Raw genomic sequence first — 13,586 nt, forward strand, 5'->3', positions numbered from 1 at the left:
ATCAACTTTTCTAAGCAATATGATTGACAAAATCAAAATTTTGTTATAGCAACTAAGTTTTGATGTTATTATAAACTTGCAATGTTTACTCAGATATATAAAACTGTCTAGTAAATAATTAATAATAAAGCATATCATCCAAATTAGCAAAATAACAACCAAAAAAAACATCATCCCTCAAAAAAAAAAAAAAAAACTCAAATAATGTAATCCCATAAAACAGAGTATTCCCTCCTAGAAAATAACAAAACTGAAACGGCGGTGCCCATGAAATAATTCCTTTCTCCTTTTATTATTTTAATTCTGTCTTGCACTGTTCTTCAAAACCATCTCCCGGAGCACGGCGGCGTCCATTTCCTCCGGGTGGTTTTCCGGTCTATAGAAACCAGTTTTCGGGTCCGGCACCCATGGAGATTTAATCAACGATTCTTCCGACCCTTTCGTCGGAATTAAGTTTATGCCGCCACTTCTGACAGACCCTGTCACCGCCGGAGCTTGCGATGAAGCCGCCGAGTATCCCCGCCTGCGCCATTTCAAACATAAAGATTCAGTTTTTTTAAGATTCAAGAATCGAAATATAAATCAAAACGTTAAACGCGTACATACCTGCTGACGGAGATGGCGTCGGCGATTAGAACAGAGAAAACCTTAGCGTTTGCGATAGAACGAGCCATTCTTGCTTATTAAGCAGCGGCAATGGTTTTTAGGTTTTGTGAAGAAGATGGGAGTGAAGGAGGCTTTTATTATATAGAGATGGAAGTTAAAACCGCCTCTTTAAAAATAAATAAATAATATATATTTTGGAAATTAAATTTATAGTAATTTTTCATTATAATTTGGAAAGAATATTTTAATGCATTTACTATGTTTAATAAAGTTTTATTTAAACTAAAATAAGACAATTTTAACTTTTAATTAAAGGTCTCCTATATATATTACACACAAAATCTTTAATGATATTTTTTTCCAAATAAAATTATCAACATCTAAAAAGTTTCCTTTTTTCAATTAATTTGAGATTTTGTTGACTATAATATTGGAAATCACTGAAAATTGGATGTTCTCAATTACTAGTCTTATACATTATATTACAATTTATGGAGTGAGTTATCAATTATTGAAATAAAAAAATTATAAAAAAAATTGGGTATTTCTCAAAAGTTTTGAAATATTATCATTTAATAATAATAATAATAATAATAATAATAATAATAAAAGGAAATGATGGGAAGGAAAATTTTAAAAATAAAAAATAAATTGTGCAAAGAGATAAGTAGAGAAATTTTGTAATGTTATAAAGGGAATGTCTATATAAAATTAGGTCCAATTATGTAATTTAGAAGTTTTTATTATTTATCAATAAAGTTGTTTTAAAAAAAATGGATTATCTCTAAGATAATATAAGGTATATATATATATATATATATTAAATGTTGTGGTGAATGCATGTGAGAGCATAATGAAATGTAAGATAATAAAATATTCTCCTTATAAAACATAATTTACTGAATCATGTTTATAATTATGACTCATAATATTCTTCTTAATTATTGAAATGAATACTATATATTATTCGATAAAAACATATGTTTGACTATGATAAAAATAAAAATAAATCAAGTTTCAAGTAAGACAGCCCATGCGTAATTCAGAGAAATTTCGTAGTCCCAAGAAGAGTCAATTTTGATCATACCAGCCCCAGCCAATCAGATCTTATTTTCTAATTTAATTCACATCAGCAAAAAAAAAGGTTCAAGTCAAAGCTTCTTTGATGTACATTTTTAAATTCGATTTTGGGAAGAATTTTGTTTATTTATTAATGTTTATTTGGGATCATATATATGTTATTACAGTTTTATTATTATTATTATTATATTCAATTTAAACGGACATAGTAATAGTTTTGTAATTACATGAACATATCTAATCAAATATTCATTGATTCCTGATATATCTCTAATATATATTCCTTTTAAGCCTTTTTTAATTATGATTTCATTTTATCACTTTTTTTGGGTCAAATTATCACTTTCAATTTGCAAACTCACTTGTACATGTTATATGATTACAATTATATCATCTCAATTTCAAACCTAATGAATGTGTGAAATATATTTTTATTAAATTTGATCCAATCACTCATATTCATTTATTGACACGTATGTTAATTTTCTCGAAGGCTATTTTTCTGTATATATATATAGTAAAGATAAATTGTTTATCCATTAAATTAATTAGTTGAAGTTTTCAAATTTACCTATAAACTCAAAATATGTTGATTGATTCATTAAGTTGATGTTAATGACACAAACTGAAATTAACTTTTTGTGAAGCTGTCAACCACTTAGTTTCTAAGTCATTTTATTTATTTATTAATTATAACTTAAATTTGTTTAATAAAAAAGTTATATATATATTTAATTAAAAATATATATGTTTGATAAAATAATTTAAATAATTCTTGTAAAAAAAATCAAAATGATGTAAAAGGAACCTGTTTAACAATGTGAAGAAAAAGTTATCAGTATTTGTGAGTTATTTATATAAATCTTGAGATCTTTCACAATATATTTTTAGTTTACAAAAGGATTGTATAAGTGATCAAAATTTTTGTGGACTTTTAATAAAATATTTTAAATTAAAATGAGATCAAAATTATAATTATTGTTAATTTACTAAATTAAAAATTAATCATTATTTTTTTAATATATATAAAAATAAACTAATAAATTAAAAATAAGTGAAAGAAAACAAATTATAAAAAGGAATTTAAATAATAAAAATACTAAATTTGTATTTTGAAAACTAATGAGAAAAAAAGTTAAATTAGAATTTAGGGTGAGTAAGTTATGTTTTACTTGCTAAGATAGATATTATATTTTTTTAAGAAAACAAAAATATAGATTTTATATTATTTTATATATATTATTATTATTTTATGTTTAAGTGTGTAATTTTATAGTATATATATTATATTATATTTGAGTATTTATTTATTTTAGTATATATATATATATATATTATTTTATGTTTAAAAATGAGAATATTATTATATACATTAATTATACATCTCTCTATCTATTTAATTATATATAAATAGAAATTTAATAAAATGTTTGATTTTTTAGTTTAACAATATTAAAATAAAAAAGTTTATATAAATATTAAATTGTTAAGAGAGAGAGAGTGTTAAATGAATAAAATAAAAATATGCATGTTTATTTATATATATATTTTTACTTATAACAAGTGATTTTTTTTTTATTTTTTTTTAATTACGAGTTGAAAGTTCTCGTCACATTTCATAGTCAATATATGACCTCCTTCAACTTATTTCTTATATATATTATTATTTTATGTCTGAAATATATATATATATATATATATATATATATATTTTTGTTATTAAATATGAGTTAAAAATGAGAATGTGAATAGAAAAAATAATTAATTATATATATATATATATATATTTAATCAGAGATTAATAAGAGATTAACAAATGTAATTCAATTTATGTTTAGTAGTATTATATATACTATACATCTTTATATGGATATATTTTGTTATATATAGAGAGAATAAATAAAAATTAAATAGGAGTTAGAATAAAATTTCTTTTAATTCAAAAATGTTAAAAAAAAGAAGTTGTGTAAACATGCTAAATTAACATATAAAAAAATGTTAAATGAATAATTTATATATATATATATATATATAAGAAAAAGAATTAAGGAAAAGGATATTTTTATTAGTTGTTAATTACAAAATTAATAAAAAGATGTATATATTTATATTTTTTTTAAATAAATAAATATATTGAAACGATAAAGATAAATAATTAAATTACTTACTTTTGTAAGTAGTTGAGCATTATAATAATGCATATAATAATATAATAGATTATTAGAAAGAAAAAAAAAAGATTATTATAGTAGTTCATAACTTCATACTTCATAGTTGATAGCAAATATTTTGAAAAACATGTTTCCTTATTCTTTGTTATCTCCTTCCTTAAATCAATCCTCCCTTCCTTAAATCAATCCTTTCTATAACCCTCTGAACTGAAGATACAGGAAATCAAGGGATTGAAGAAAAAAACTCAGAGGAGGAAGAGGAGGAAAGCATGTTCTTAGTTATTTGAAGAAGAAGAAGAAAATGGTTAAACCAGGAAGAAGAAAAATGTCTTTACGTGCATCTCTTATAAAGCAAATGGAAGCAACCCAACAAGCAGAAAGAAAGAGTAAGAACATGAGCCTCGCCTTCACTAGCGCCATCCACGACATACGTGCCTCCTTAGCCGGATTCACCGGTTTGATAGAATTGGGTCGTGAGATTGCCCCGCTAAGTTCCGAATCAGAGACCAATTTCCTTCAAATGGAGACTTGCGTTAATGATCTTCTCAAAATCCTCAACCCTATTATGAATATAAGCAAGATTGAAGCAGGAAAGATCGAGCTAGAAGAAGAAGTTTTCAACATGGCTAATTTGCTAGAAGAAGTTGTCGATTTGTATCACCCCACTGGTATGAAGAAAGGAGTCGATGTTATTTTGGATCCATGCGATGGTTCAATCTCGAGATTAGATCATCTTGTTAGAGGGGATCGAACTAAGCTAAAACAGATCTTATGGAATTTGTTGAATAATGCTGTTAAATTTACTAGTGAAGGCCATATAGTGGTTCGAGCTTGGGCTAAAAGTCCTGGAATTCAGGAACCCGACGTTCCATTCTCTCCATGCACACGAAGAAACTCCTTTTGTTGCTTTCTGGTAAACAACAAAAGCAATAACCTTGATGACGATGCCGGTTTACAGGATTCATTCAGGCGTACTCGTCGTTCTGATCCTAAATGTTTGGAGTTCTTCTTTGAAGTTGAAGACACCGGCCAAGGAATTCCAAAGGAGAAGCAGAAATTTGTTTTCGAGAATTACGTTCAGGTTTTCTTTACATTCAATGATTTGTTTATGATCTGTTGTAGAGCCATTAATTTATTATCTTTAACAGGTCAGAGAGACGGCTCTTGCCCATCAAGGGACCGGTCTAGGACTCGGCATTGTTCAATCGTTTGTAAGAATAATGGGAGGAGATATAACTATAGTCGACAAGAACATCGTCAATGAAAAAGGGACATGTTTCAGGTTCAACACTTTGATGACGGCGGTCCAAAATGAAGATTCTTGTCAGCCAAATAGCCCGAAACATGATCAAAACTCTGTTGTGGTCTTGTTCATCCAAAGCAGCCAAAGACAACTTGTGATTGAGAGGTTTATCAGAAGCTTGGGAATCAAAGTGCATTCAGTTAAACAATGGGAAAAGTTTCATCATGTCTTGAAAAAGGTCAAGCAGAAATTAATCACTCATTTCCAAAGCAATTCTTCTGGAAGATCTGAAGTCAGCTCCAGGATGGACTGCATAAGTAGCCTTAGCAGGGCTGCATCAAAAGCCTCCACCAGCACAAGGATGAAGGAAATATTGGCCATGAATTCAATGGACGGACAACATGATCTACATTCAATACCCAATTTCGTACTCTTAGTAATCGACGCAAATGGAGGGCCATTTCGTGATCTGAGCAGAGCTGTGGCAGAGTTCAGAAGAGACATTCACGAGTCTCGTTGCTGCACAAGAATCGTTTGGATCGATAAGCCAGGTCAAAGCAGCATACACTCCAAGGGACTAGATGAAGACAAACTCCCTCCAACCGATTTGATCGTGTACAAACCTCTTCATGGGTCCACACTCAATGACATTGTCTCCCTTCTACCCGAGTTCGGGGGCAGTAGTAGTGTTTTTTCGAGGAGGAGGAACAATGAACATGAACAGAATCAAGGTTTCAAGAGTGACCATAATATATCATCGGGTCCATTGAAGGGTAAGAGAGTCTTGATTGCGGAGGACAATGTATTGTTGAGAAATATCGCAATTAAACACTTGTCTCGTCTTGGGGGAACCGTGGAGGCGTGCGAGAATGGGATAGAAGTTGTTGGATTAGTTTGCACGGGGCTAAGGGATCGCAACCGGGGAAGCGTTTTTCCATACGACTACATTATCATGGATTGTGAGGTCAGTCAGGGTCGAACCAATCTAAACTTTATATTAATTTAAACATTTGATTAACCAACCAACCAATTATTGCTGTTGTTTATGAGTAATGCAGATGCCAATAATGGATGGATTTGAAGCAACTAAGAAAATAAGGGATGAAGAGGTTAATCACTATGGTGTTCACATACCAATCATGGCATTAACTGCTCATACAAAAGATGAACAAGGAGACAGGGGATTTGATTTCCATTTGACAAAACCATTGACAAGTGAACAACTCCTAACTGCCATTGATTCTCTTCAAAGTATGATACTTCAATCACTAGGTAGTTATTTCCAAGGATTGAAGATGGAGGAATCCGAGTCGATATCAGAATATTGTTGGAGAGTCAAGGCAGTTGTTAACCAGATGAAGATATATGGAGAGAATTTTGAAGATGTATGTGTCATCGAAAAGATACTAAGATCTTTGACTCCGGAATTCGATTATGTTGTGTATGTTATTGAGGAATTAAAAGATCTTGATTCTATGACCATTGAAGAATTGGAGGATTCACTTCAAGTTCATGAAATAAATATTACTATGAGACATGAGGAGCAATTAGAACAAGCTTTGAAAGATAAAGCCACTTTACAAGATGTCCAAGGTAAAAGACATCGGGGAAGTGGACAAAGAAAACCAAGATATGATCGAGAACAAGGAAGAAGTGGAAGGAGCAATAATTTTGAAAATTATGGATCATCAAGTGTTGGAAGAGAATGACCTAGATAGATAGAAGATGTGATTAAAATTATTACAAGGTTCAATTCTAAGTTAATTAGATGTAACAAGCTATAAGGTAAAACTTGTTGAAAAATGTTACAATCAATAATATTATGAGATAGATTGACTACAATTATAGTTATTTCTCATTTTATTGGTGGCTAAAAGGAGGTAAAATGTATTTTCTCTTGATCCTATTTTTTTCATACCTTCATCATTAAAAAATTTATAGTTTTTCATTTTCAAATAAATTTATTAGCTATGATCATTTACCACACGTTTGTTAAAAATTATGCAATAGAGATTCTGAAACTGCATCTGCATCGATCGATTGATATGAATCTTCGTCCATCTAGTGAATTATTGGCTCAAGTGAATGAGTGTCCTTCAATGTTTCGAACTTGCCTTCCATGTTCTTGAAGTTCCATAGTATTCTTCATATAGGTTATATATATATTTTTTTTTTATGAAAATAAGATTATATCTTAATCACAATCTTACTATGAAAACCATCAATTAATGTTGGACCACTCACATTATCACATATGGTATACACTAAGGTAGGTTTGGACTTTGGATACAAACCTAGAAAATGTGTTGACATTTAAATGTCTTATGTTAATGATCTAGGTCATTTTGTTTTAGAGATATTCAAAACAAATCTTTCAAACAATTGAATCTATTTATATTTGACGTCAAGAAAGTTTCGTAATGGTTGATGGAATATGTTCAGATTTGGTTGAACTAGAGATGAACATTTAAATTGATATGCATGAACTTAAAAATATTTGATTTGATAATAATGTAATTGGGTATATATATATATATATATGATTGAATTTGCATATATTGGTTATATTTTGGGTCAAAATCATAACTCACAAAAGTATATGTATTTGGGCCTAAACTAGGGCCCGTAAAAAGTTTCTTTCGACCGAAGCTCCAACGATGAAAATTTTCATATACGACGTCGTCTACAATCTCCCACCCAGATTGATTCCTTCTGCCTGAGCCTGTTCGGTGCTGTGAAGAAGGGTTTAGAGATTTGAGAGAAAGATAAACAGAAGCAAGAACAATGTCTGAACCGGCGGCCGGAGGCGACATTTCTCCGAATCAGACAATATACATCAACAATCTCAACGAGAAGATCAAGCTCGAAGGTACTTTGATCATCATCTCTTATCTCTTTCTCTGTTTATTCTTATACATTCTGCATCTAAATGAATATAATTGCCCAACTGTATGAAGAGTTGAAGACGTCTTTGCACGCTGTCTTCTCTCAATTCGGTAAGATACTCGAGGTTTTGGCTTTTAAGACGCTAAAACACAAAGGTCAGGCATGGCTGGTGTTTGATGAAGTATCTTCCGCAACTAACGCGATCCGCCAAATGCAGGGTTTCCCTTTCTACGACAAGCCAATGGTGCGCATCTTCCTCATTTATATTCTTGTTGTATCATCGAAATTATCTTCATTTTTATTGAATGTGATCTTTGTTGTTGCAGAGGATACAATATGCAAAGGTCAAATCGGATGTAGTAGCCAAAGCTGATGGCACCTTCGTACCTAGAGAAAAGAAAAAGAGGCATGAGGAGAAAGGTACTAATTTATCTTCTTAGTATTAATTGCTTGTATAATGTATTTGTATATTGCTTGATGAAATGAATTTATACATGGAAGGTTGTGATCTTGAATCTTTGATGATTGAGCTTCACTATTGATAATATCTTTAATATGATTCAAAAACCAACCTTCGCTAGCTTGAATTCCATTCTGACTTTGTTTTCCAGCTGGGAGGAGACGAAAGGAGCAGCATAACATGAATCAAGCTGCAATTGGCATGAATGCCTATGCCTATGGTGCAACTCCTCCAGTAAGCACACACTTTCTTTATCTTCTCCTATAGATTTAGCTTTCTTGAATAAGTCGTAATGGTCAATTTCCTGCGAATATATGTAGCTATCTCAGTTGCCACATATGGGTGGTGCAAAGTCTAATCTTCCCGACACTCCAGCTCCACCGAATAGTATTCTGTTTGTACAGAATCTCCCACATCAGACCACAGAGTTGATGCTGCGCATGCTTTTCGGACAGTATGCAGGTTTTAAAGAAGTTAGAATGATTGAAGCAAAACCAGGCATTGCCTTTGTTGAATACGAGAATGAGATGCAATCAACTGCTGCAATGCAAGTCCTTCAAGGTTTCAAAATTTCCTCAGATAATCCTATGGTCATAACCTATGCGAAGAAGTAAGTAGATGTTTTGTATTGACTTATCTTTATCAAAAGATAATTTTAGGTTTGTGGAAATATAATACTGTTGAGACTCTATTTTGTATTCTGGTGTAGTTGATTGAATCATTACTTCATACATTTTATTTGAAAATGGAGTTCTTAACAACAAACTTATCTTCTTTATACGCTTTAAGATGATATTTATAAAGAACTAGAAATCACTCTTTTCATCTGTATTCAATGAAATTCATTCTTTATTACAAACAGCCAGAAACAAATAAGAAATCCATAAAGAAACAAATGCAATACGGTTTAGAGCTCCTCAAACCCTTCTTCATCGCCATCTCCATCAATCCTCTGAAACTCTCTGCTCCAATATTCCATCTGACCAGACAAACCGAAACATTTCGTATTATTGAGATTTACATTCTTAACCGAGTACCCAAGAATCACATTCTCTAACCTGATCATCAGAGAATCGCAAGTGTTGTGCGACAAAATGTATGTAGTCGTATTCTACCCAAGCTGGCTCTTCTCTGCCAAGGCTTCTAGCGAACTCGTTAAGGTTAATCATGTCAACACTAAAACTGTTTCCCATGAAAACCTTCTCCATCCATCTGGTGGTACTCGACTGCAATAGAAGATGATTGGAAGCTAGAACCAATTTATAATCATCCTTAATATGAAAAAATAAGTCACGAAACCTCTGTTTTCGTCAACCAGACTGGCAATTCTCCTAAAAAGAGAGATCCCTTTGTCGCTAAGTGGCCAACAACAGACAAAATGTCGGCAAAGTTCACCAAATTCACGAATGGTAAACCCTAAGAATGAGGAAACGAGAATCGTTTAACAGTGAACTGATATATATTGTTTCAATAGAAATCAAAACACCGATTCTGACCTGTAATACCCACACACTTGGTTGGCTGCCATTGAATCCTTTGTTGTGCAAGGATGTGACCAAATTAGGTGATTCAAGAGGGACATGATAGAACAAGGAGCCTCTTGGAACTTTAGCTCCAACTTCTGGTAGAAGAAGATAAAAGGCATATCAAGTTTAGATGAAAATAAGCGAAACCCAATTGAAATTGATGAACCTTGAAGCTTTCGAGCTGCTTTGGAGTAAATGCTATCTGGGGAAATGTCATAAATTATTGAGGAAGATGGCCAGTTGAGCCTATAAGGCCTAGTGTCAATTCCGTCTGTTAATAGAACAATCTGAATAACATAAAGTAGAGTATATATTTCTATCAATGACTTAATCCAACGCTTGACTGTATACCTGCTTAACTCCATCGATTTTGCTCACTGTTGTAAGCAACTTATCGTCAATGAATTTTGTTGCGAGGCGATAATTGCATGATTGATGGAGATGGATCTCTTTATCTGATTCTGGAGAAACAAAGCAACCAGCGTATGGGTCCAAAAAGAGAGGATCTGGACGATGGGTTTCTTGTAGACGGAGAGAGGCGCGAAGTGCGGCGAGTCTGAAAACTGAGTCGTCGTCTCCTTCCTGATTGAGTTGAGCTCTAAAGCGATGAACTTGCCGCCTGTTATTGGATCCGGTGTAAACTGGTTGCCGCCGGCGAGAAATACAAGTCACCGCCGTTGGGGAGATTCCCTGCGCACATGCCATACTCCAAGGCTTTGAATCAAATTCAGAAATACTGATTTTTGATAATTTATATATATATATATATATATATATATATATATATATAAATATTTCTTAGTGAGTGATAACAAGAGAATGAGAATTTGGTAATGAATCACTGCTTGTTGAATATATTAAATTTTAAAAATAATTTTTATATATATATATATAAATAATTCTTAGTGAGTGATAACAGAATGAGAATTTGGTAATGAATTATGTCTTTTCGAGCTGGTTAGACAGGAAGTCCTAGTCTAGTTAAATTAGTTGAGTAGATTTGCGGATAATGTGTATTTTAAGGGAGAAATGAAACTTAGCCTTCTCAAAAAATAAAAAAATAAATTACACTATTAACAAATTATTTTCAATACCCTTCGTGACACAAAAATTCCGGGTGAAAATTATACTTAGGGATAAAAATGGTATCTTATCCTATACATTTTTAGAAGAAATTATTTGATGAATAATAAAACTTATCATATATATATATATATATATATATATATATATATATATATATATATATATATATATCACTTTTTAATAAATAAATTTTCAATTTTATTTATTTTAATGTTTTTAAAGAGGTGAAAAAAAAAAAGAATTGTTGTTCCTTACCAACCCCAAAGTTAGGTGCAGGTCTCTTCTGTAGGATGAGAAAGAGATAGAGAGTCAGAGGAAGATACAACAACCACTACGGTCTAAGCCGCTTTGCTTTGCTTTATCCTCAACCAGAAAGAAAGAAAGAGAAGAGCTTTATCATCGACGCTGTAGAGTTCAGTCTCAATTCAACCGATAATGGATCCTAAGAGCTTGATTCAAGACAACCCAGAAGCCAATTCCACCTCAGAAGACAACCAGAAAGAGGTTGTCATTTCCATCTCACCCCTTCTCGCCGCCGCATCAATCTCCCTTTCCCTATCAAGGATCCTCCCATCCAATCTCCTTCTCTCCCCACCATCCAAAATCTCGCATCTTTTCGCTCCATCTCAACCCAACAAGGTTAAAGTCATCCCTTCTCAAATCTCTTCTCTTTCTCACCTTTCCCTTTCCTCATCTCCTTCCTGCCCTCCCAAACTCTTCTTCAAGTCCACTATCTCCGCCAACCCTCTCCAGAGCCCACTTTCTCTAAACCCTCGTCGACCCACTGACCCCTCCAATGCCGCTGGCCTCCGCCGCGCATCCGTCGTCTGGTTCCGTAACGATCTCCGCGTCCACGACAATGAATGTCTCACCAGTGCCAACAACGAATCCATGTCCGTTCTACCTGTATACTGCTTCGACCCGAGAGATTACGGGAAATCGTCATCCGGGTTTGATAAAACAGGTCCCTATCGAGCTACGTTCGTGATCGAGTCGGTAGCCGATCTTAGGAAGAATCTTCGATCGAGAGGCTCCGATTTGGTTGTCAGAATCGGCAAACCGGAAACCGTTTTGGTTGAGCTAGCGAGAGAAATAGGCGCTGAAGCTATTTATACGCACAGAGAGGTTTCCAACGAGGAGATTAAGACGGAGGACAAGATTGAGGCTGCAATGAAGGAAGAAGGAGTGGAGATTAAGTATTGTTGGGGAAGCACATTGTTTCATGTGGATGATTTGCCCTTTAAGCTCGAAGAAATGCCAACCAACTATGGAGGATTCAAGGAGAAAGTGAAAGGGTTGAAGATTAGGGAAACGATTGCTGCTCTGGATCAGTTAAAGGGTTTTCCTTCTCGTGGAGATGTTGAGCCTGGAGAAGTTCCATCATTGGTTGATCTTGGTCTTAACCCAGTTTCAACCATGAGCCAGCAGGTATGAACAAGAAATGAGTAGAATTATTAACACCTTTTGTTTTTATGTGTCTTTTGTAACTCTTACCTTTTGATTGTTGTGTATAATAGAATGGAAAAGGAGCTGCCAATGGTTCTCTAAATGGAGGAGAGACAGAGGCATTGCAGAAGCTCACTAAGTTTGCTGCTGAATGCCGAGCACAACCACCAAAGGGATCGAAAAATGACAGTATATATGGTGCAAACTTTTCCTGCAAAATCTCCCCTTGGCTCACAATGGGATGCCTCTCGCCCCGTTCTATGTTCGATGAGCTAAAGAAGAACATGTCAAGGTAAACATTCAAAGTATCTTCTTCCTTCTTCTTACAAATCTAAAATACTTCTTTTAAACTATGTTGACAGGACAATCTCGGCTGCTTCAAGTGAAAACGATGACAGCGTTGGAACAAACTGGCTCATGTATGAGTTGATGTGGAGGGACTTCTTTAGGTAAGTAAGAAGTAACTTAACATTGTCATTATCAAAAAAAATGATCTCTTATAGCAAATGCGCTCCAATATGAATCATGATCTAGAAAATGGTTTGTATAGCAAATGAAACAACAAAACTTGCAGTATAAAGATTCAGAAAATATCTTATACCAAATGGAAAAAGAATCACATTGTGACAAAATACTTAATTATGTTTAAATTGGATCAACAAAACATGTAAGAGGAGGATCATCTAATGCTGATGTTTTTGTTTGGACAGATTCATAACGAAGAAGTATAGTAGTGCAAAACAAGTGAGTGGTGCACCAGTTGTGACCGCATGCACTGCAACAGCTTGAAGACTCGGAAAATGGCAAATTTCTCTCCATGGAAGAAGAGCAAGCTTGGTTGTTTTGTAGTTGGTGCAAAAACAATTAAAAGGAACATTTTATTCATTGTGAACATTTTGGTGCTCAAGAAGAGCCTTGCTGGTTTGTTAATGAATAAGCAGCTCTTAGAGCTTTTATTATTAAAAGGATTTGTTACCATCCTTTTCTTTGTAAACTAATCACATAGTTAAATATTTCCTTTCATATCCTCTTCAAACTCTTAATTTGAGAGACTTTAATTGGGAATCAGACTTATTAAGCAA

The 13,586-nt window shown here is 33.0% G+C and overlaps 5 protein-coding genes across 5 annotated transcripts; 3 read left to right on the forward strand and 2 right to left on the reverse strand.

The window, feature by feature from the left end:
• Positions 1-206: 206 nt before the first annotated feature.
• Positions 207-713, reverse strand: LOC124932980 (protein SENESCENCE-ASSOCIATED GENE 21, mitochondrial). Its single transcript, XM_047473700.1, has 2 exons — positions 607-713; positions 207-523 (listed from the first exon to the last, which is right to left on the reverse strand). The coding sequence occupies exons 1-2, from the start codon at positions 672-674 to the stop codon at positions 298-300; spliced, it is 294 nt and encodes a 97-aa protein (XP_047329656.1). The 5' UTR covers positions 675-713; the 3' UTR covers positions 207-297.
• A 3,445-nt stretch (positions 714-4,158) lies between these two features.
• Positions 4,159-6,809, forward strand: LOC124929720 (histidine kinase CKI1-like). Its single transcript, XM_047470114.1, has 3 exons — positions 4,159-4,938; positions 5,006-6,064; positions 6,159-6,809. The coding sequence occupies exons 1-3, from the start codon at positions 4,159-4,161 to the stop codon at positions 6,807-6,809; spliced, it is 2,490 nt and encodes an 829-aa protein (XP_047326070.1).
• Positions 6,810-7,805: 996 nt separating this feature from the next.
• On the forward strand, positions 7,806-9,192 carry LOC124931954 (U1 small nuclear ribonucleoprotein A). The gene is made up of 5 exons (XM_047472543.1): positions 7,806-7,969; positions 8,058-8,230; positions 8,313-8,406; positions 8,598-8,680; positions 8,767-9,192. Exons 1-5 carry the CDS (start codon positions 7,885-7,887, stop codon positions 9,058-9,060), a joined length of 729 nt encoding a protein of 242 aa, XP_047328499.1. The 5' UTR covers positions 7,806-7,884; the 3' UTR covers positions 9,061-9,192.
• Positions 9,193-9,236: 44 nt separating this feature from the next.
• Positions 9,237-10,717, reverse strand: LOC124931953 (O-methyltransferase 1, chloroplastic). The gene is made up of 6 exons (XM_047472542.1): positions 10,324-10,717; positions 10,139-10,259; positions 9,943-10,067; positions 9,746-9,862; positions 9,505-9,672; positions 9,237-9,425 (listed from the first exon to the last, which is right to left on the reverse strand). The coding sequence occupies exons 1-6, from the start codon at positions 10,675-10,677 to the stop codon at positions 9,354-9,356; spliced, it is 957 nt and encodes a 318-aa protein (XP_047328498.1). The 5' UTR covers positions 10,678-10,717; the 3' UTR covers positions 9,237-9,353.
• A 621-nt stretch (positions 10,718-11,338) lies between these two features.
• LOC124932949 (blue-light photoreceptor PHR2) lies at positions 11,339-13,533 on the forward strand. The gene is made up of 4 exons (XM_047473666.1): positions 11,339-12,486; positions 12,576-12,796; positions 12,867-12,953; positions 13,215-13,533. The coding sequence occupies exons 1-4, from the start codon at positions 11,494-11,496 to the stop codon at positions 13,291-13,293; spliced, it is 1,380 nt and encodes a 459-aa protein (XP_047329622.1). The 5' UTR covers positions 11,339-11,493; the 3' UTR covers positions 13,294-13,533.
• Positions 13,534-13,586: the final 53 nt, after the last annotated feature.

The sequence above is a fragment of the Impatiens glandulifera genome, chromosome 3, assembly GCF_907164915.1.
Source record: "Impatiens glandulifera chromosome 3, dImpGla2.1, whole genome shotgun sequence".
Classification (NCBI taxonomy): domain Eukaryota; kingdom Viridiplantae; phylum Streptophyta; class Magnoliopsida; order Ericales; family Balsaminaceae; genus Impatiens; species Impatiens glandulifera.